The sequence below is a fragment of the Abrus precatorius genome, unplaced genomic scaffold (assembly GCF_003935025.1).
Source record: "Abrus precatorius isolate BTA unplaced genomic scaffold, Abrus_2018 Scaffold5, whole genome shotgun sequence".
NCBI lineage: Eukaryota > Viridiplantae > Streptophyta > Magnoliopsida > Fabales > Fabaceae > Abrus > Abrus precatorius.
In genome coordinates, this window is record NW_020874395.1 from 5549068 (window position 1) to 5572613 (window position 23546).

The following is a 23546-nucleotide window of genomic DNA, read 5'->3' on the forward strand; positions in this document are numbered from 1 at the left end:
ATTCCACATTTAGTTCCACCATGAATACTGTGCCTACCTTTAGAAGTTCTAATGTGGTCAAGGATTTTAGTAACACCGTGGGTTAAAAGACCAGTGATCCCAATAACAAGCACCCAATGATAGTCAAATAACATAACGCATGATGAGTAAAGTTGTGTATCCATAACTTGAAATAATCTCTACCACAAATGATGAAAAATTGATCATGGAAAGATAACATGAAAACCAAAGGCATAAATGTATCACTGCAATATGTTTGAGACTGGTATTTGCAGATTATCAACAGCAGCTTGGAGCATTCACACTAACATACTAACAAATGCAAATCTCAGTACACTTGGATTCTTCAAAATTTCCAATACCTTCAATCTTACAGCTGAAATGAACAAGCTACCATCTCATTTTAAACATATTTCACTGTCCAAAGAGGAAGACATTTCACCTTAAAACATATATTATCAATGTATCTTCTACATGTCTGGTAACTTAGGCAACTACTAATTGATGCAAGTCGGTGAAAAAGTAGTTATTGATGCAAGATTTCATAGAACCAAAGGCATAACAAAATTTTGATGCACAAACACATTACATCATATTAAATTAACACAGTTGAAAATGCACTGAGTAAGGAAGACATTTTGCTCAACAAAACTTAGATGTAGGAAAAAGCCTCACATAGTAAAATCAAAGAAACCTATATACAAGCATAGAGGAACAAGGAGTTATAAAGGATGTCTCCTTCAGGTAGATCCGAATTATCCTCATCCTCTTCCTTCTTAGTTGTTGGCACATCCTGCTTTTTCTGTGCTGAAGTTTTTAGACATGGGTCGCCTGAAAATGATACAAGGCAAACAAGTATCAAAATTCAATTTAGTCTTTTTATTGTATATATTTAACAAGAAATACCTCTTGTTTCACCTTACACACTATCTGTGATACACTCAGTATCAATTCCACTCCAAGGGCCAAATCATAGCAGACAAATGTACAACATCAGGAAACAACTTGTATGTAACAACACTTTTGGGACCAATAGTTCCTTAAAGGGGAGTTAGTTTAAGGAAGAGAAGGGGATGTTTATTTGATAGCAACTGAAGTTTGGAAGTTTTTAAATATACGAGATTTTTTTATACACACTCCAAACTCTCTCTCCTATAAACTCATGTCTTTAAATTCCCCAAACTTACGGAATTGTTTTTGTTAATCTTCTTTCTCCTTCATTACTCCTCTCCTACCTCTCAAGCCCTTTGTCTTCTTTCTCCCTCCAAACTTTGAAACAAAATCTTGAGAATAAAATGTAAGCAAGTTGACATATTTGAAAACCAAATGATATAATGCGAAAGTTACATAAATCAAAAGTAAACAAAATGTTATAAAAAAAATAGACAAAATGTCACTTTCAAGGACGAATTTGTGTATTTACTCAAATTTTAACACCACAACTTAGATAAATTTAGTGAATATATATATAAACTGAGATAAATTTAAATCAATCGTAAATGAAACTCACTTTCTGACCATTAACATCTTCTTACTTTATAACTCTGCTTCATCCCAACATGTATTATGTATCACCAACACAAGTTAACAACCCAAAAGGAAACAATTTATTTATATTCTTGGTAGTTCCATTGGAACAAACCTATGTTAGATAGAAAAGGAAGGAGCTTTTGCGTTTAGGCGTGACTTTGTTCTTGTAGAGTGTTGAACTAGACGGGCTTTGAACACCTCTCTTTTCGCTTGAACGTTGTTGTAGGGTGATCGGAAGAAGAGGGTGTTGGAGTAGGCGAGGGAGGGGCATATCACTGAGGATAACTCTGAGGAAGAGAGGTGTTGAGGAAGCAGTGGTGCCAAGTTGTGTGAGGATTTGAGGGTGTGGGAAGGCAAGGGAGGGGGTGGAGGAGGGAGGCTGAGTGGTGTTGGTGATGAAGGTGAAGGTGGTTGTTTCGTGGGTAAGAAGAGAGAGAGGAATCTGTTGATGGTGGACGAAGCAGCCATGGATGATTCTTAGTTGTCGTGTAAATGGGAATATTTTTGTCAGAAATTTGGATAAGATCTTTTGTGGATCCCAATTCCATCGTCATTCAAATATGATATAATTAATACACGGGTCTATCAGCTAATCCAGAATATATTAATGTTGGCATTATATAATTAAATTATAAAAATAATAAGAGTCACTGTATATTAATTCTCCATAAAATATAACATTCATTGATTTAACTATAGAATTATCTTATATTATTTTTATTATTATATATTAAATTTTACATAATTTAAATAATATATATATATAAACACATTAACATATTATTTAACAATTAATATTTATTTATATTTAAAAATATTATATCTGTTAGAATAAATTAATATAATAAAATATTTATTAATTTTATTTTTAAATTAAATTTTATAAAATTAATCTATTTAATAAAAACTTTCAAACTGACAATTAAAATAGCCCATCATATATTTTATAAAATGTTATTTAGAAATGTAAGTTACAATAGGACAAAACATTTTAAAAAATATAGTTAAAAATAAATATTTTAAAGAAAAATTAATTAAATTACTGCTAAAATTTATTAAAAAAATTTTAAATAATATAATTTTTTAAATAAAAACTGAATTTAGAAGTTATTTACACGTATAAAAGATATTAATATCTTACAATGTTACTATTACTTTAGAATAATTATGTAAATTTATTATAATTTTAAAAATTATTTATTTAATTTTTAAACAATAATTTTTATCACTTTATTTTTTTTAAAGAGAAATATTTTATTTATTATAATATTAATTAATATTTTAAAAATTATGTGAATTTATACTTTAATTTAAAATTTTGTATTATAAAAAATTTAGAACAGTGTAAATTATGTATAAATTTTTTATAACTTATTTGATACAATGTAAATTGTACAATGATATTAGAAAATATTACATAAAAAATAATTTTAAGAGATTAAATAATTATCTAAATTAGAAATACAAAATTTACACTTTAATTACTAAATTAATTATTGAAGTCATAAAAGAAAAACATAACTATTTGATGGAGGTTATATTTTAGTTAATTAATATAAATAAATATTTAATAAAATAGAAAATTAGAAATAATTTAAATTAAAAAATTCATGTTGTATGAGACTTGTAGGTTTTAATAATTTGTAATACATAGTAAAAAAATTACATATTAATATTATAAATCATTTCATGAATTTTATTTATTTATTTATTATAATTTTAAAATAAAATATAACTTATTAACCATACATAAAAAGACAAAATATAAATCCAAATCAAATTATACAAAAATGAAACAATAATAAAAATAATAATAATGAATAAATAATTAAGATAAATAAATAAATAAATAACTAAAATAAAGACAATGAAATAACATAAAATTATAATAAAAAATTAATCTTAACATTATTTCATTCATTTCACCAATACCATCGTTGTTATCTAGAATAACAAAAGTGTGTGTAGTGGGAGAATGTGACCTCAATATGAAAAAGTAAATGAAAATTTTTTAATCCTTTTCTTTCTTCTCTTTTTTACTCTTTTTTCTATATATGATACCCACTCGGTTTTGAAGTCCCCTTTTTGTTTTTTTTATTATTATTATTATCTTTTAATATTTTTTTCAGCTTCAGTTATTAGCTTCATGCCTTCATTCTAATTTTTCTCTTATGTATAAAGATTTGTTACTTATTTTTTATTTAAAAAAATTGAAATGTTTAATTTTAACTTGCCTTATTTACTAAGAAATTTTTTTCTTTTTAAAGAAAATAAAATTTATTTTTATTTTCATTTTAGCAGAAACAAAAGAAAAGATTTTTGTCAAAAAAAGAAAATATGAATGAAAGTCAAGGGAAGGAAGAGAAAAGAATTATTTTTTTTAAGAGTTTGAAGGAAGAGAGATACAAGTTGTAAAAACATAATTAAGGGGTAAGAAAAAAGAGAAAAAAATGAAATAATTAAAAAAATTAAATATACTGCTTTTTATATAATAAAGCCAGTATTTTAGACAAAAAATAATTTATTTGAAATATTTTAATTTAATTAATATATTTTAAAATTTTATTTCTAAAAAATATAAAATTAATTTAATCAAATAAGTATATAAAGAAATTAGTTGAAATCAATCAAATGATTTTTCATGAGTTAGCTTTGACCTGGGGTCTTTTAAACAAAAAAAATTGTTTTCAGGAAAATTAATTATAAAATAAAATAATTAATTAATTTGAAGTAGTTTTTGGCATGTTATAATTGGATATCACCTACTAAAATAGCAATACTTATTTAAAAAAGTAAAATTATCCATTACACACTTGAGATGTATTGTACATGCAACGTGTATTCTCTGGAGAAATCTGGTTCAATCCATATCTATACTTTTAACAAGAAAAGACAACTTTCAATTTCATCCAACTGACATTCTTGTACTCTTATTTTGGGTCAACAACATTCTTGTCCTTTACATTTTTTGGTCGTGAACCTTCTTGTACTTTCAACTGTGTTTCTGCTTAAGTTTGTGTTCTGTTGTGTTGCTTCTAGGGCTTGCCCAATTCATCTTCTGCTTTGTTGGGCTTTGACCTTATTTGGTCTTTCATTCAATGGTAACTTTATTCTTTGTTGATAAAAAAAAATGGCATTTTTTTACCAAAAATATACTGCTTGCTTTAAAATAACTAAAGTATTTGCATCTATGGGTTACTTAGTTATATTATTTTATCACTTTATTAATTATGAATCATTGTTAACATTTTATTTTCAATTACAAATGATGAAGAAAATAATGAGAAAAGGAAGTTGATGTTGATCACTCCAATTATGTTTTGAATGTTGTTTTTGGACATTAAACTTAAATTATTAAAATTTGAGAAGTTTAAAATAATATTTTATTTTTTTGTTATTAGATCAAATTTATCATTATTTGTTTCTTTCGAGTAACTTTAAAAGTTTGTATAACTTGTTGATTGATTACTTGTCTATTGATCAATGTTTTGATTTATTTTAATATTTTTAAAATTATTTGATCATTTAATAATTAGTTGATTAATATTAATAATTATTAAAAATAAATGATAATAAAAAATTAAATATAAAAATAATATAAATATTAAAATATTTGGTTATTTAAAAAATATTTATTAAAATTATAATATTTTATCATAACTTTGGCCCATTTTGGATAAACTTCTAAAACAATTTTTATAGAAAAAATTAATATAAAAATTAAATAAAACTTTTCTATAAGTTAGAAATAACTTATATTTCTTTATTTTAAAAAATTTTAAGAAATTCACTCATTTAATTTCTCTAAATTTAAAGACATAAGTTATTTTTAACTTTAGAGAGAAATTTTATTTATTTTAATACTAATATTTTTTTCTCTATAAAATTATTTTAGAAGTTCAACAAAATTGTACTTTTATCAATTATTTGGTCGAATTTTATTTAAGCTTATTCATATGCATTAAGATTGGACAATTTTATTAGGCCTTCCAATCTGAAAGGCCTAAACCTATTGAGATTTAAAATGGGTGGATAAAGGTTGGTTGAGTAAAAATAGTTATTAAAATATTTATTTTGAGATTCATATGATTTGATGCGAGTTTGATTAAATTCAACCCAATGATACTCCACCGACAACATGTATAAGAGGGTGTTTCTAAAAAACCCTAATCCTACCACCCCTTATTTCTGTGAGTCTGAGTCTTATGGTCTGAAAATTCTCTATTTATACATTACCTCAATTCTTCTATGTCACCATCTCTAATCCTAATCCTCTCTCTTTCATCTCATTCTCAAGTCATGAAATTTTTAATTCTTATATCTTTTTATTCTAAGATGTTCAACTAAGATATTTTTGTTTTATGTTTTGTGATTTAATGATACTAAAAGACTAAGATTTGTGTTGTTGAACTGAGATTCTTTTGTTTTATATTTTGTAATTCAATAATGTTGAAATTTTAAAATTTATGATATTTTAATTGAGATGTTACTTTTTATTATTATTTTTCTCTCTTTTTATTCAATGATGTTTAGCTAAAAAAAAATTTATTTTGTGTTTTATGACTCAATAATGCTGAAATACTGCTATTTATGTTGTTTTAATTAAGATATTACCTTCTAATTTTTCTTCTTTTTCTCTCTTTTTATTTAATGATGTTGAACTGAGATATTTTAGTGTTATATTTTGTAATTTTTTTATGGTGAGAAATTAGTAACAATTAGGTTTCATGAATCTATAAGGTCTTCACGAAGAGTGATATAGATTCAAGGATTTCAAGCTTAAGGATTTCTCAACCCATAAGATTTTATTTTAAATATTAACTTTTTATTTTATGAATTTTTTAGTATTTATGTTTAAATTCATGTTTGATTATGTTTTTTGATGCATTTTTTTTATCATTTTTTTCGTATATTTGGCTTTGAAATTTATACTTAAATCACCTTGTACATGTTTAGTATGCTGATGTAATGGAATAATTTAATTGTAATATTGTCTCCAAAAATCAGAAGAAAAATTCTAAGTATGTTACGCTAAACTTGTAAATTTGTTCAGTATTTTTCTTTAAAAAGTTAGCTCTAATTGTGAGAATTAAAATCCAAGAATATAAAAAGATTACAGTAGTCATTTAATTTTCATGAAAGAATAAAGAAAAATATAAAAAATGAAAGGAGACAAATTAGGATGAAGATAAATAAAGATATTAAAAAATTATTTTTATTTAAAAAATTTAATTTTTTACTGAATTAATGTGACTTTGAATTTGACTCATAATGGCTAGGAATATTTGGTCTCATAGCTGGTCTAACCATGCTCATAAGTTAAGCATAAATTTAATTCACTAATTAAAGTTTTTTAGGGGGTTAATTAAGTTAATTAATCATAAAATAATACTAAAATAATCAAATAAATTATAAATAAATAATTTAAAATTAAATAATTATAATAAATTATAAATATATCATAAAAAATTTTAGAAAAAATTTTGAGGTAGAAAGAAATGTTTTACGAATTTATTTAAATTATAAAAAGTGAGAATTAAGAAGTATATGTAAATAAAATTAAAAAAATAAGTAAATAATATAAAATTAAATTATTAAATTCAAAATAATTAATAAATAATTAAAAATAAAATATTTGAAAATGATAATTTTATCTTTCAAAATTTGTAAATGAATAAAATAATATTGATTAAATAAAAGTACACTTATAATAAAATTTAAATTAAAAACAGTTAATCAATAGATAGTTACGTAAGAAAATGTTTTATGGTAAAAGATACTTACAGAATACGTATTTATAATAAATTATAATTTTAATCACTTAAATTAATAATGATATGAAATAAGTATACTACTATTGAATTATATATTATTGAAAAATGTTTTATTCATTTATGAAATATTTAGGAAAATTATTTTTATTAGATACAAACTAAGTTATGTTTTAGTGAAACATGAAGTGTGAATAGGTCTGGTCCTAGAAGACCTTGGTGTTAGTTTTGTGCGAAGTCCACAAGTGATTTACATGGTTAGTGGTAGAGTGTTCTGGTTAATAAATAATTGGTGCTTGAGTGATGTTGTTTATATAGAAAGGTATTGTCACCACCGTAATATGATTTTATATTTTTTAAAATTTGGGGTTAACATGTATTTATTTTACTTATGCATTATTATTATATTCATTTTAATTTCTTAAAAATATTGTAGATAGTCTAATTGTTACTATATTCTTGTATGAATTATGAAAATGTAATAGTTTATTTTACTTATTTTGTTGTGCTAACAAAAAAAATTAAATCTAATAAAAAGAATTTTATTGAGATGAAAAAGAAATATGATGAATATTGAAGAAATATTTTAAATACGAATTAAATGTTTTATTTTAAAATTTTATTTTTTACTCTCGATACAAATTGAGTTAGGTCAAGTGAACTCTATCTCTTGTACTTAGTTATCCACAAGCTTAAAAAATAAATTTTCTAAAATTATAGTTAGTATGTTTTTTCCTAGACTAGAAACATAATAAAATTGACCAATTTAGTGGAAAGGAATTTTATATATTAACACTAATCTTTTATGAATATATATATTATTTTTTCTCTCATATTATTATTTTACATAAAAGAAATATTTATATATTTTTTAAATACAAGTGTTAATCAAATATACTCATTACTTTCATAAAAGAAAAATATATATATATATATATAAAAGACATTTTTAGCTTTGCTTCTTCAAAATAAAATCAGTGCGTGTTTAATCATCATTAAAGTAAAAGATAAAAAAAAAATTATTTTCCCCTCTCAATGATAGCTGTAACATTTAAAATTGAGCTAAAAGTGAACAATCAACGATACAAATCAAATTAAAAAAAATTTGAATTGATAAATTCTACAAAATGGATGAGTTAATTTTATTAATTATCAAGGCATGAACCCACTCACTTTAAAGACGTTAAATTCTTTAATTTAACTGGAAAAATGTTGTAATGTTGCCACAAATACAATGTCAATTCTTAACTCAAAGAGGAATATTAATTAATTATAAGATTTTTCTTGTTAATTATGATTTTATTAATTAAATTTTGATCTATTAAACATTGTAAACTCACACTAACGACATGATACACGACTAACGATTTACAAAAATTTCATAAAATAATAAATAAATAGATAATTAATAACAAATGAGAAACTAATGTTTGTGGTTAATGTCATCATATAATTAATGTGAACTTATATTTCCAGCATTAATATATTATACTACTAAAAAACTAAATGCTTAATATCTTTGAAATAAACACCCATTTTAGTCTCTTAAATAATAAATGTAGATTATTTTAGTCTTTCATTTTACAAAATATCTATTTTAGTCCTTGTTTTCTAAAAAAAAAAAAACTTGATTTATTTTGTATAAAAATTATTAAAATAATTATTGTCTAATAAATTTAGAGATTAAACTTTAAAATAATTTTTTTTATAAAATTACATATTAAATTGATTGATATTTACAATTGAAGAAGCTTAAAATGAATATATAGTCAAATTTTTAAAATATGCCATGTTTTATAAGGGTACAAAGGGATAACAATATTCATTTAAAGTATGCTATTGGAGCTTTTAAACACACGAGGATCAAGTAGTACCAAAAAAAAAATTGATTTGGGTTAGCAAAATATTTGGGTATAGACCAGATTCACTGGTAGATCTTTACAAGGTCTTCAAGAGACAAAACCACCACTTCTAACAAAGATAATATTAAATATAGCATCCTTTTAATTATCTAAACATGTTATAACCGTCTTCATTGGTGAAATCAACTATTGAAGAAGACCAGAATCATGGAACTCAATTGTGGGCATTGAAGAGCCAAGTGTTTCGTCATGTGGATACGGCGCACAACCCTTTGGATAGTTATTTATTTGTTATCGCAATGTGCTGTGTGAGTGTGTAAGTAATTTGCACTAACAAAGCTGAGGTAAAAGCCGCTACTACTTTCACTTATCACTGTCATTCTATTTCTTCTTCAGACATTCAAACTTCAGTCAAATGTGCATTTATTGCGGTTGATCCATAAAGTAGTATATATTGAACACAAGGAAGCAAGGGGAATTTTTAACTAGTTAAGGTACTAACTAGTTACGGTATTAACTAGCTTTCTGTTAGTTTAAAATACACTACTATTTTAGTTGATTTGCCACTTGTCTGATTTATCTATATGATTTTAGTTCTTTATAATTTCAGTTCTGATCAAGAGATGCATCGTGGTTACGTTTTTAAGAGTATTTATGTGTCAAAGCATGCGTGGGATAGGTGAAAACATCCGATATTAACCATTAGTAAAAGTCGGTTCATACTCATAGACATGGAGAATTTTTTAGATATTAGTGAAGAGATAAAGGTCAGTCACATGACACGCAGCTAGAGCGTGCACGATTACTCTTTAAAGTTCAAAATATTACTATTCAAATTGGTCTTCTAATACTGTTAGTTGTATATACAAAGTGATAATTATTTATAGGTAACAATTAAGCTTAAATTGTTATAGAAAATCTTAGTATTACACTACAAGAAAAAATAAATTTAGCTATGAAAATTAGCCATAAAATTATTCTGTAACAAATTTCTAGCTAATTAGCTAGGGATTAGCTAGGAATAAAAATTCTGTAACTAAAAATTCACAAAAATAAGTGACGCCTTATGGCAGGAAAAAATTGTTTCGATTTAGCTACATATTAGCTACAAGCTTTTGTATAGCTAAAAAAATTTTAATTTAGCTATGAATTAGCTAGAAAAAATTTTCTTAACAAAATTAACTTATGGTGGGAATAAGTGGCATCTTATAGCGGAAAAAATTTGTTTGGAATTAGCTACGGATTAAATACAAACTTTTGCGTAGCTAAAATTTTTTAATTTAGTTACAAATTAGTTACAAAAAATTTTCGTAGCAAAATAAACTTAGGGTGAGAATAATTGGCGTCATATGATAGGAAAATTTTACTTGGAATTAGCTACGGATTAACTACAGGCTTTTGTGTAGCTATGAAATTTTTAATTTAACTACGGATTAGGTAGAAAAAATCTTCGTAGCAAAATTAACTTATAGTGGGAATAAGTGGCGCTTTATGACGGAAAAAATTTGTTTGGGATTAGTTACGGATTAGCTACATACTTTTGCGCAGCTAAAAACTTTTTAATGTAGCTACGAATTAGCTACAAAATTTTTTTATAGCAAAATAAACTTATGGTGAGAATAAGTGACGTCATATGTCAAGAAAAATTTGCTTGGAATTAGCTACAGATTAACTACAAACTTTTGCATAGCTAAAATTTTTTTAAGTTAGCTACGGATTAGTTACAAAAAAATTTCATAGCAAAATTTAGCTACAAAATATTCTTAGTGTAGCTACGGAATAGCTATATAATGATTCGGTAACAAAATTTACACTTAAAAAATCTTAAGTTGGCTACAAATTAGTTTTAGAACTTGTTTGATTTATGATTTTTAAAAATAATATTTTAAAACAGTTTTATAAAATTATTTAAAGAAGAAAATAAAGTAAAATTTGTTTGGTATTTTAATTTTTAAAACTAATTTTAAGATGAGAAAATAAAAAAAAATTGTTTGATATATCTGTTTTAAAAAAATAAGTTTTAAAAACTAAAAAAAATATATTTATTTTTTATTTAATATTTTAAATTGGATGAATATATATTTGATATTTAATTTTATTATTATTTTATTTAAATATATTTTTATATGAAAAGTAAAATATTTGATTAAAAATTTTTAAACCATTAAAGTTTAATATAATATATGAAATAATTAATATTAAATTAAACAATAATGATTAATTTTAATATTAGAATAATTTTTAATAAAAATATAAATGGTAAAAATTTAATGAATTATGAAATAATCTGAATTATTAACCCATATATATAAAACACTCTAAAATCTATATAAATTAGATAACATGCATTCATTATTAAAAAAATTAAATAAATAAATAAAATTAAAACTCCTTAAAAGTTATTTTTATTTTTATTGATATTATTTATTAATTTATTGATACTATTTATTAACCAAATCTGAAATTTTATTTATGATAATTGTAAATACAATTTCTTATTAAAATAAATTAAATTCTAATTTTAAACCATAAACAGGACTAATTAGAGTTAAATAACAATATAAAATTATTACAATAAGATAATATTTTATATTTAATAAATTGTAAGGTTAAATTTAATTTTCTCTGTCTTGAAATTAAATGAAACACGTTTTTTTATAAATTTTTTAGCATGCTAATTACGTGATTCCGTAGATTTATTAACTACGCTCAGCCAGTTAAATAATTTATTAACTGACGTTAAATTCAATTAAAAGTTTTTCTCTTAACATTAACTAAAATTTTTAATATATTTAAGCATAATTTATTAATATATTTAAATAAAAATATTATTCTTAATTTTTTTTTAAAAATAATTATTAATATTTTTAATTTATAATTTATTTAAATTTTAAAATATTTGCAAAATATATAATATATTTTATGACAAATACATTATTTCATTAAGTATAATAGGGGTGCACAAAAAAACCAAATTATAAAAGCCCATACATTATATTGTTTCTACTCTCAAGTATAAACATTACTACTTATAAACTATATATTCAATTTAAAACTAATTTAACTTGTTGAAATTTGTTGAAATTATAGGTTGTCAATTAACTTGTTGTTAAAAGTAATTATGATGAATTTGTGAAAAATATGGGCTCTTGAATTAGTAATTTTAAAAAAATATTAAAAATATATTTTTGTAGTCATGTTCACTAGATAAATTCTTAAAGATTATTTTTATTTTTTAAATAAAATAACAACAATAATAATAATTTCACACTTAAAACTATCCTAAAGAAGTTGTATTTATTTTTTGAAAAAAAAAACTCTTAAAAAAACATACAAGAATGGCCATTGTCTCTAAAAAACAACAATAAAAATATTGTTATTAACTAATATTTAATTTAATTTTTTTTTTTTACAAACAGCGAATATTAATATCAATAAAAACTAATATTAATTTTTCATATTTACCGATGTAGACCTAAATTATTTTTTATATATTTCTAATAAAAAAAACTTTGATTAGACCACCGAGTGAGGTATATATAGGGAGTGCATTAATGTTATATAAGTTAATTAGACCAACTATTCACAAAATCCTACTTAGTTTACCTAGAAATGTCAACTTTGATATTATATTTTTTAGTTGATCAGTAGATTTATGTTGGTCAATCACTCCAATTTGGAGAATTTTGTTCTCACTAATGAATATAGTTGGAGATCAACAATATTATCCTTTTTATTTCTAACAGTTTTGTATGGCACCAACATAGAGCAAGTAGTTATATCATGACCTTTTTATATTGAGAGCTTTGCATGAACATGAATAGAGAGCAAATAGGGATTGGAGGTCTTAGTCCACTAATTGTTATGTAGATGTAGGATAGGTCCTCATTATTGCTCTTACGAATCTTCTACACACACGACTTGACCTTTCTTATGGTGCATGATGATTCAATAATTTTTTTTACACAATTATTATTAATTTTTATTTTCTTAAATAACTTTAACTTACTTTGATGTCCTTAAATAATTAAATAACATGTGATTAATGTACAAGGAGTATAAAAAAAGACAAAGAAAGATCTCCAATATTATAGATATAATTTTAACTGTCTAATGTAATGAAATAATATTTTATTTTTAAATTATTTGTTTAATTATCATACTTATTAATTTAATATGACTTCATTTATGGTTGATATGTTTTATGGTATTGAAAATATATATTACATGAGAACCCTATAGTACGAAGTTAATGAATTCTTTACATTTCATTAGTACTCAAGTTACTAATATATGAAAAGCAATTGTTTTACTTATATGTTTTCAAATTTGTGAGTGACATCAATTGAACTATGTAATGAGTTGATTTGGAATGATGCAATGCATTCCTTGTCTTTTATTTCAATTTGACCAATTGTGTTTTGGTAAGAAAGAAAGAAATAAAAGGTTGAGCAAAATATGAAGATATATTGATTACAATGGTAAGAAAAAAAAGGATGATTTACAAGAGAAATATCATAGCTTATATAACCAACTAATTTTCTATTTGATATAATTACTAATTAACTTTGAAATTTTTTATACTTCCAACAAGCTGAAAGGTATGTGTTAACACAATTTAGAATAAGTGATACGAATGTTTGTGATAGAGAAAATATAATGAGTATTGCTAAAAATATCACCAAGCTAGCAAATTAAAAATCATTGCTTAACCACCATAAAATGCATAAGTTGCAAATGTTTAACCACTAGACAAAAGTTTTACTCATCACTTAATCATCTAATAGAAACAAACATCATCGTCATCAACAAAGAAAGGTTTAACCACTAAATTAGAAGATACGTAATTTCTTAACCACTAAGCAAAAGCAAAAAAGCATAAACAAGAAAGAAACAATTAAAGAATCAAATCACCAAACACTTAATATGCAAAAAGAAAATGCATCAAGATCTTCAAATATCATGTTTCTTTCATGGTGGGTGCCACCACTCTGATATCATGTAAGAAACCATGAAAGAAATAAATAAAAGGTTGAGCAAAATATGAAAATATATTAATTACAATAGTAAGCAAAAAAGATTATTTACAAGATGAATAACATGACTTACATAGTCAACTAATTTTCTATTTGATATAACTACTAACATTTATATTTTTAAAAAATTACATGATTTAACTTTTCATGACAAGACTTTAAACAATTAGTCTACAAAATTTAGAGATATATCAAAGTTATGAGAGAGAAGATTAGATTGAGTGATGAGTAATGAGCTCTAATATAGCTTATTGAGTTTAAATTTTGAGTACATGTAATAGTGTATTACTCACACTAGACATTTGATGGTAAAGATGCAATGATATTTGCATTGCTTATAAGTCGTATTTAATAGAACTTTTATTATCTTACACTACTAGAATTGTTAATTTTTTCCATAGTTTTCCCCCCCAGTTTATATAACTATTGTTAAGTTTAAATTTTTTCGCAGTTTAAATAATCATAGTTAAATTTAAATATTCTCCACAGTTTGCTATAATAACCGTGGTTAATTAATGACGATTAAGAAAACTCTAAGTAATTATTAAAATATTTTTTATCAACTCCTAGGTAATTAACCTTCCCTGCACTCAGAAATCTCTCTCTCTCTCTCTCAAAAACCTGAAACACAAGCCCTTTTTCTCAACTCCAACTATTGCCTAACCTTCCCTACACTCACAAATCTTTCTCTCCCAATATCATTGATTGAATCGATTTGAACATCCATTGTTGCCAAAGTCCGCTCTAAGAAGCCATTGCTTGAAGCTATTTCCTTAACCAAACTCCTATCGAAGCAAGATTGTTTGACACATATACCAACGGCATCCTCTCTCTTTGAATTGATTTGGTACCTTTGTTGTTGCTCTTGTTGTCACACAAAGGTATGATTTCTGTTTTATATTTAGGATTTTATGTTTAGGGTTTTAGATTAAGTTTTATAATTATTTTGGTTGCAATTTTAATGTGATAGAAAATATGCCATTAGAGACTTTTGTATTGATATGAAAATTATGACTTTGAATAGCATTTTCATCTTTGTAATGAAAATGGATTTGTGTTAAAACTCTATAAAAAGAGCCTGCTGCATGTTTGGTTAAGCCATGGTTCCCCTTATTTGACACTAGGATAACATTGATGCTAAGTCCCACCCTAATGGACTCAAATCATTTAGATAGATTTAACATGGACAATATGAGAAGGTAGGAAGGCTACTTTAATTTCATTTGACACTAAAACAAAGCTAGCTTTCATACTTCTGTTTTTGTTTCAAATAAATTAAGAGACTTTTTGACTTTAGAAATTATTTTCTTTATTACAAAACTGTTTTTGCTGAGTTATTATATTTTTTAACTAATTTTAAAAAGTTAGAAAAATAACTATTATTTTTAGAGCTTATGTATTTTGAGTTGGACCTTTCTGTGAGATTCTGGTCATTAAGATTCCATCAGTACTCCATTAAGATCCCCTGAATTACTGACTTATAAATTGAATCTGGATCACATTTTTATAGATGCTGTGCTATGTTATGCTAATTACAGATGTGCTGTTGGTGCAATATAACTTATGACATGCTTGTTTCCTATTCTAGTTATGTTTTGCATCATCATGCAGTTCAAAATGTACATGGCATGCATCCCAATGACGTTGTATAACTCTAGTCTTGATTTCTTAACATCTTAATTTCAGTTAATTAAAATTTTTTCTCCTAAAAAACATACTTTTTTATTTAGTTTTCATTAACTGAAAAACAAAAACAGAATGTGAGATTTGTAAAGACAATTATATTATGAATGGTTCATTTAGAAAACAAACAAACTTGTTTGTCCCACTAAAGTATGTTAGAAATTTTTTTGTTCCTTTATCTATTTTTATTTATTTCTATTTTACAACCATTTATTTATTTTCTTGTTATTTTTTGCAATTGATTAAATGGTAGCATGACATTCTTTAGACGAAGGAAAAATAGAGTCCCAAGTACAAACTTCACAGTCAATATTGCGTAAAAGAGCTTGGCTTGTTGACATAGTTGGTAAAGTTGCTACACTATTATAATGCACTTAAATTTAATATTTTTAAATCTATGTGCTAACTTTTGATTCACAGATGAAGAAAGACTAAACAACTCACAGTCAATGATGTTTGGTCTCTTCCTCCCACTAAAAGAATCATATTGAATTGAAATGATGAAGGATAACTAATTGGAGATGTTTGTGGTTTTTAAAATTTGTTATGTTTATCAATTAAAGGAAATTATTTGATTTTTATGGAATATTGTATGATATATAGGTGAATTAAAAATAAGTTCAATTTTAATTATCCAAATTTTATATATTTTAGCACATGTATTTAATGGGGGGTTTCAAAATCATGGGCAATTTTGGCAAATTAACGGGGGTTTCAAAACTACAAGTATTTAACGGGAGTTTCAAATCGCGAGTAATCCACGCAAAATTTAATGAAAGTTTAAAAATTGTAGGTATTTAACGACGATCAGTGAACGACAAGTAATTAACGATGATTAATAAACCGCGGGTAATTAACGATAGTTAATAAACCATAGGTAATTAATGACGTTTATTAGAAATTGTTGTTAATTAACATCATTTATGACAGTTTAAACCCTCATTAATGTCATAATTAACTATAGATAAACTATTCTTTTTTTGTAGTGTTAATTGTAATAGTTTTTATGTTAATTTTGTTTTCCCTTTGCACTTGAGAGGAGCTATTACTTATGTACTCATGAATAGGAGTCATTCACTTTCGATGAGATGTGATATCTTTTTAAGATGATGTTGTCATTACGTAACAAGCAAGAACATGTTTTAGAGCCAACATTATCAGTTAACCCTACAAGTCAGAGTAAACACACTATTAATTGCCACATATTAGTCAATCTCAATCACATAGGCAAAGGCTTACAATCTAAATGCTGAGATAGTGTGTATTATGTTCCATCTCAATTCATAAACTACAACATACTTTTCACAGAAATTTCATGGCATCCTCCACAACACCAAACCCCTCCACTTTTAACCCATGTCAATCCTTTTTTTATGCCATCCAAAATTATGTATCAAAACTTTTTTTATTCATGACAATTCATCCAAATGACTCATTCTTTTTACACCTAATGTACCTAAATAAGATTTTTGGCCTATAGGAGACACATCATTATTGCCATTAGGGGAACATGGGATCCATTTAAACGCTTATTTTGATGATGTTACTAACTTTCAATTTGTTGATCCACTATTGCTTTTTGATTGTCAAAATCCTCATCATTAAGCCAAAAATTGTTGTTGGTAATGCATCCTCACACCATACTACCCTATAGAAGACACATCATTGTTGCCATTAGGGGAACATGGGATTGATTTGAACGCTTATTTTGATGATGTTACTAACTTTCTATTTGTTGATTCACTAGTGCTTTTTGTTTGTCAAAACCCTCGTCATTAAACAAAAAATTGTTATTGGTAATGCATCCTCACACCATATTACCTTGTGAATCATAGTCATGCATTAGATATAAATTGATTTGTCATCTTTATTTAATAATTTATTTATTTTTAGTTCTTATATTTGTATTTACATTAGTGTAACTTGTTATTTATGTTTATGTATTTTTTGAGTTGAATAGTATTAACTTACTGTAAGGTCTTTTTACTTTTATTTGAAAATATATATAATGACTTTTGAAAAAGTAATACAAATTAAAATAAAAATTAAACTAAATAAATGTATATAAATACTCAAATAAGAAATTAACAAATTAAAAAAAATTATAACATAAATGGATAAAACTAACACATAGCAGTATGCATTTTGTCTCACTCCAGTTGCAAGTAAGAATAGTTTTACTTATGTAAGAGACAATATTAGCCTCAATTCGTTGCAGGAACAAGATTGGTTAAGTTATATCACATGGTATCAAAGCCTAAAAAATTTCTTAAAAAAAAAAGTATCACATCTTGAAAGAGCGAAACTTGATAATGATGTAGAAAAAATTATTTCAAATAAATAAATAAATTTTTTTATGTTATTTTGATAGATAATTTTTAAAAAATACATTTTTTAGTTATTTACTTTCAATATATATAGATTTGTCCCAAAATGATAGACATATATATATACAAATCAACTCTTACAACGATTGTCCTTAAAGTTAAAATGTTAATTTGATTTTGCTTTTTAACTTTATTTTGATTATTTTTTATTTTTTAAATTTTAAAATAATTCAAATAAGTCTTTTTTTAACATTTTTTTGGTTTTTTACACATATACTATTTTATATTGTTTGTCATCTTTTTTTTCTCAAAAACTCATGTATTATTTATTATTATTATTATTTTATCTTTAAACCTTTTACTTGGTGTAACACACACATAATTCTTATTTGATATTTTATTTTATAGGCAAAACATCTCTTAAGAGGATATCTTGGTGTAATTGATTAAATCTCTTCACCTCTCTCTTTCTCTCATGAGCAACAAAAAGTACAAAATCTCTTCTACTTCTCCATCGTCAATCACCAAAATCCAAATTTTAAATAATCAAATCTTACCTTTTATCACAAACAAACAAATAAAACAAAATTCAAAATACCTCATTTACTAATTCCTTAAAATCTCACATTTCTCTTCTAACAAATCTTACCCTTTAGTTCTCAGATTTTTTCCTAAATTTTAATAGCAATCAATTAAAAGGTTTTTTTTCTTAAATATTTTCCCATCTTGCACAAACCTAAAGAAAAAAAAGTAAAATATAGAATTTAAGAAAAAAATAATAATAAACACGTGTATCAACTTAAAAAAAATATAAACAGATTAAATCAGGACACGTAACAAAAAAAAAATAGAATTAATATTATTAACATAAAAAGATTTATTTAAAATATTTTAAAAATTTTAATAATTAAAATAAATCAAAATAAAATTTAAGGACAAAGTCAAATTTAATTCAGAGGATAAAAATATTATTTTTGTTTAATTTTTTTAGTATCTTATGCATATTTTATCATTTCATATATACATATTTTAAATTTTAAAATAATAAATTTTGTTGTTGACAAATGATCCTTATATTTATTTATTTTTCACATAACTTAACCATGTTCTCCAAAAAGGAATTGTCACGCCCACTTTTCATTTCTAATTAATTACGAAAATGCAAGAGCAGGACTTGTCAACCAGACAGATATGCGCAAAAACCACTCGAAGTTTGCGTATCAAGAACAGTGTTGATAGCTTTTCAACTCTTGAGATGGTCACTTCAGAAGATGAGTCAAAATCTAACATAAAGTTAAACATGATGTGTGTACAATTTTTTAATTTTTAAAAAATACATAATTTTTAGTACTTATAATTTAACATTTTTTTATTTTAAGTATCTGTTAACGATATTTTTTAAATATTTTTATAAATTTATTTTAAATTTCCATCGCTGATATTGTTTATTAAAAAAATTATAATATATTAATTATTATTTTGTTAGATTACGTTAACGAAAATTCTTTAAAACCAAAAATTCATAAAAATATAAAGATAAAAAAATTATTCATAAAACTAAAAAAAATTGTTAAAATATTAAAAATATAAGGATATTTAATTTTTTACAAAGATTTGTCTATTAAAAATTATATCAACTTTTTATTTAATATTTTATAAACAAAACATTTTATAAACATTTATCTGTAATTTTAAATTTAAATTCCAATAAATACAATCATATTAAATACATAAATATAAATTTTATGATCTAAATTAATTTTACTCAACTTAAATAAAATTATTTTATATAAAAAATATCTGCAATTTAAAAATTAATTCATCCAAAACTTAGACAAAAGAATTAAACCATAATAACAACATGTATCATTATTTTTTATTTTCTACTTTTTTATACACAGATATTTGAAAAACACTTAAAATATCCTCCTTAGTCCTTCCTAAGCTTTTGAATTTTTTATTGGGGAAAGCATCATAGTAATTTCCAACGGCCAACCAAAACAAGACAACCTATTACACAAGCATCGACGCAGCTTTGCGCCCGGCACGTGAAAACAAAATGGTCTCAAGTACTTGCACATCTTTACGGTTCTTTTGACACAAATTCACTGTCAAACTTGCACTCATCAACAGAATTTGCATATCTTTTACCAATATCTTGATTTTGAAGACACTTTTATCTTTTCATTTTTCCTGATCAATCTCTATAACAGAGGTAACAGTAAACCCAATATAATACACTTTAAGTGTATCAATTAACCTTTATCTTGGTTAAAAGAGAATAATTTGGTCGCCTTACACGCAGACAACAAAGTGTGTGGAGGAACATGTGAGGTTCACTGCATGAAGATACGAGGTTAATTTTATTCTTTATTTACTTTGAACTACACAAAAGTATGTCACAACATTTGTTAGCTCCAATTGTGAAGCAAAAGGGACATCAATTATTTGTTTATTTTTCTCCTATTTTGAAGCAAACCATGACGAATTTTAGCAGCCCAAAAAGCGTTGGTTTAGGTAATGATCCGCTCCAGAAAATGATTGTTTAATCCATCCCCTCTTAAAGCATTACCCTAATTTGAAATCTTTGAAAATTAACCAATTAGAAGAATAATCAGTGGGTTCAACAAAGTGTTTCCCAATTAGCAAAATCCCCTTTAAAAAATAAATAAATCTGTGGGCTGTATAAAATAATTAATTGGACTTTATTATTCTGCAGCAAATTAAAACCCCCTCCTAAGTTATCCTTTCTCTTCCACTCATCAATGCTAGTGCTATTAAATAAAACAATCACTCTTCTTCTGACACAAATGCTAAGCCTATGATTAATTTTGAATTTAAAACTAGTTTTTATATATAGAAAGGAGAAAATAAAATAAATCTAAATCTTTCTATCTTTTATACCTGTAAATTTTTTAATTATAAACTAATTTATATTTTAAAATATAAATTTACTTTATTGAATAATAAAATAATCATTAAAAAATTAATAAAAGTTGATATGAATGACAAACAGTTTGGTATTACTTAAATAAAATTTAAGTCTCAAATTCAAGTCAAATTTTTTTTAATTTATATTAAATATAGCTAAACTAAATAAAATATTAAAATGCAAACCTCTACATCATCTCACTACAAAATCATAACTTTAAAGATTAAATAAATTAGTTGGTTGAAAAAAAATAGACTGACTCTGAAAATTAAACATTGAAAGAGATATCTACCAACTCGATCATTGCATCTCTCCTATCATTATTATCATTAAATTATTGATTCTCCTATCATTATTATCATTAAATTATTGATTTTGTTATAATAGTAACTTTTAGAATAATTTTAATATGAAATTTATTTTTTATATTTTAATATAATAAAATTTTTAACAAGATTTTTCATTTATAACTATTTAAAATTAACTTCAAAGATTGATGTGAATATAATCAGTTAATGTTCCTATATTTAATGAAACGTTACTTGAACATATGTTAATTTATCAGGAAAAAAAATGCTAATTATGTAGAACAAATATGTAAATATTTTACAAATAACATTTTATTTTTAAATTATTTTTTTATTTACTTCTTATCTTCTCTGTCTTTTAATTTTTGGTTTCATTGTTTTTTTTTTCCTTCAATTTTTTTTATCATTTTACATCTTAAAATAGAATGACAAAAAAAATCCTTGCTATTTTACAGAACTTCAAAGCCCCCGCCGAAAAGAAGAAATAAAAAATATTTTATTTATCCAACAACTTATTAATATATTTCCGAAACTATCGTGTATATGTTCCCAATGCCTTTCTATTTTGGGTTAAAAAAATAACATCCCTTACCGTTTTTCAGCATAAATTTAGTCTACTATCAAGATTTATAAATAAAAAATTATTAAAATATAATTTTTAATTGTTTATTCTCAATCTGTATAATATATTTCATAAAATAACATTTTCCATAAAAAAATTCTGTCTCTGTGTATTGATTGAAATAATAAGAATATTCATTTAGTTAATCGAAAAACTTGTCTAAAGAAAATATTAAATTTAAAAATCAAATGAATATTAAGTTGAAATGACTTGACGTGCTTTATCTGATGTGTGTCATAAAAAGTGACGCTTCGTATAAATGACTCGTGCCTTTAAGAAGCTGGGCCATTTAAGTTATTGATTCTCATTTTAATGGTACCAATTTTATATATAAAAATTATAATTAATTAAATATAAATTAAATAAAAGATTTAAATTTACATTAATGTAAAAATATTATATATATATATATATAGTTTTAATTATTGCCTTCAAATTTGATTTTCCTATTACTTAGAGATTATATACGATGTGGTGGAATTATAAAGGTTAATTAATGAATTAATGGGAAAGATGGTAGTTTTGAATAAGAAAAGGGCACAAAAGTGAGAGTAGGGCGGTCTATAATGTGGAAATTCAGGTGGCGAAATTCGTCAGCAAGCATAATTAATGTCCTTTCCAGTGGCCTAATGCCTGAGTTATGGGTCATTTCGATTATATATTATTAATCCCTCTAGCTATCACCTAACTATTATATTATAAAACTATTCAATAATTGTTAAAGAACAAATTTAACATTCATAGATTAAAAGTGAATAAATAATATAATTCTTATGAGTTTGATTGTTAAACTATTTTGGATAATTAGGACATGATTTTTTCTAACTTTACAAAAATTAATACAGTCCATTTATTTATATAATTGAAGAAAATAAATTTAGTTTTTTTTATAAAAAATTAAAGGTAATTATGGTTTTTTAGGCAAACAAAATTGTATTCTTTGTTATATTAAAATATAAAAATATAAATTTCTTAGTTGAATTTATTATTTTAAATATTTAAAGTTAATTCCTAAAAATTGATATTAGTAAAACTGTAAATTAAATAACAGAAAAATGTAAAACTTGACTTTTTATACTTAAAATGATTTTAGGAAATTCAAAATTTTGGCCTAGTTATAAGTGAATTTCATTTGTCGTTTTATTTACTCCCTTTAAAAGGTTTATAACATTTTATTTTAATTTTAAATAAAAATAAAATTACAATCATGAGAGAAAATATTCGATGTTTTACTTTAATCCATAATTAGTAAAAGTAAAAAGTTCCCATTAATGTATACTCAATGTTTTTTTTTTCTTTTAATTTTTTTTCCATGCTATCAATGAAAGACACATTTTTTTTTTTGCATTTTTTGGTGTAATTTTTTTAAGATTCCGTAAAAAAAAAGGATCAGTAATAAATAATAAATAATAGTAAAAATTTATTATAAAAAGTATTTATTATACTGCATGCATGAAATGCATATAAATGAAATT

At 24.0% G+C, this 23546-nt stretch overlaps 1 protein-coding gene across 1 annotated transcript; it reads right to left on the minus strand.

Annotated features, from left to right (window-relative positions):
• Positions 1-482: 482 nt before the first annotated feature.
• On the minus strand, positions 483-2000 carry LOC113866552 (30S ribosomal protein S21, chloroplastic-like). The gene is made up of 2 exons (XM_027501380.1): positions 1657-2000; positions 483-859 (listed from the first exon to the last, which is right to left on the minus strand). The coding sequence occupies exons 1-2, from the start codon at positions 1996-1998 to the stop codon at positions 695-697; spliced, it is 507 nt and encodes a 168-aa protein (XP_027357181.1). The 5' UTR covers positions 1999-2000; the 3' UTR covers positions 483-694.
• Positions 2001-23546: the final 21546 nt, after the last annotated feature.

Excerpts from the sequence above, each read along its gene's own strand:
- LOC113866552 (XM_027501380.1), bottom strand. The coding sequence starts at position 1,998 with ATGGCTGCTTCGTCCACCATCAACAGATTCCTCTCTCTCTTCTTACCC. Across the intron at positions 860-1,656 it reads ACGCAAAAGCTCCTTCCTTT|ATACTTGTTTGCCTTGTATC; the intron begins TCTATCTAACAT and ends AATTGAATTTTG.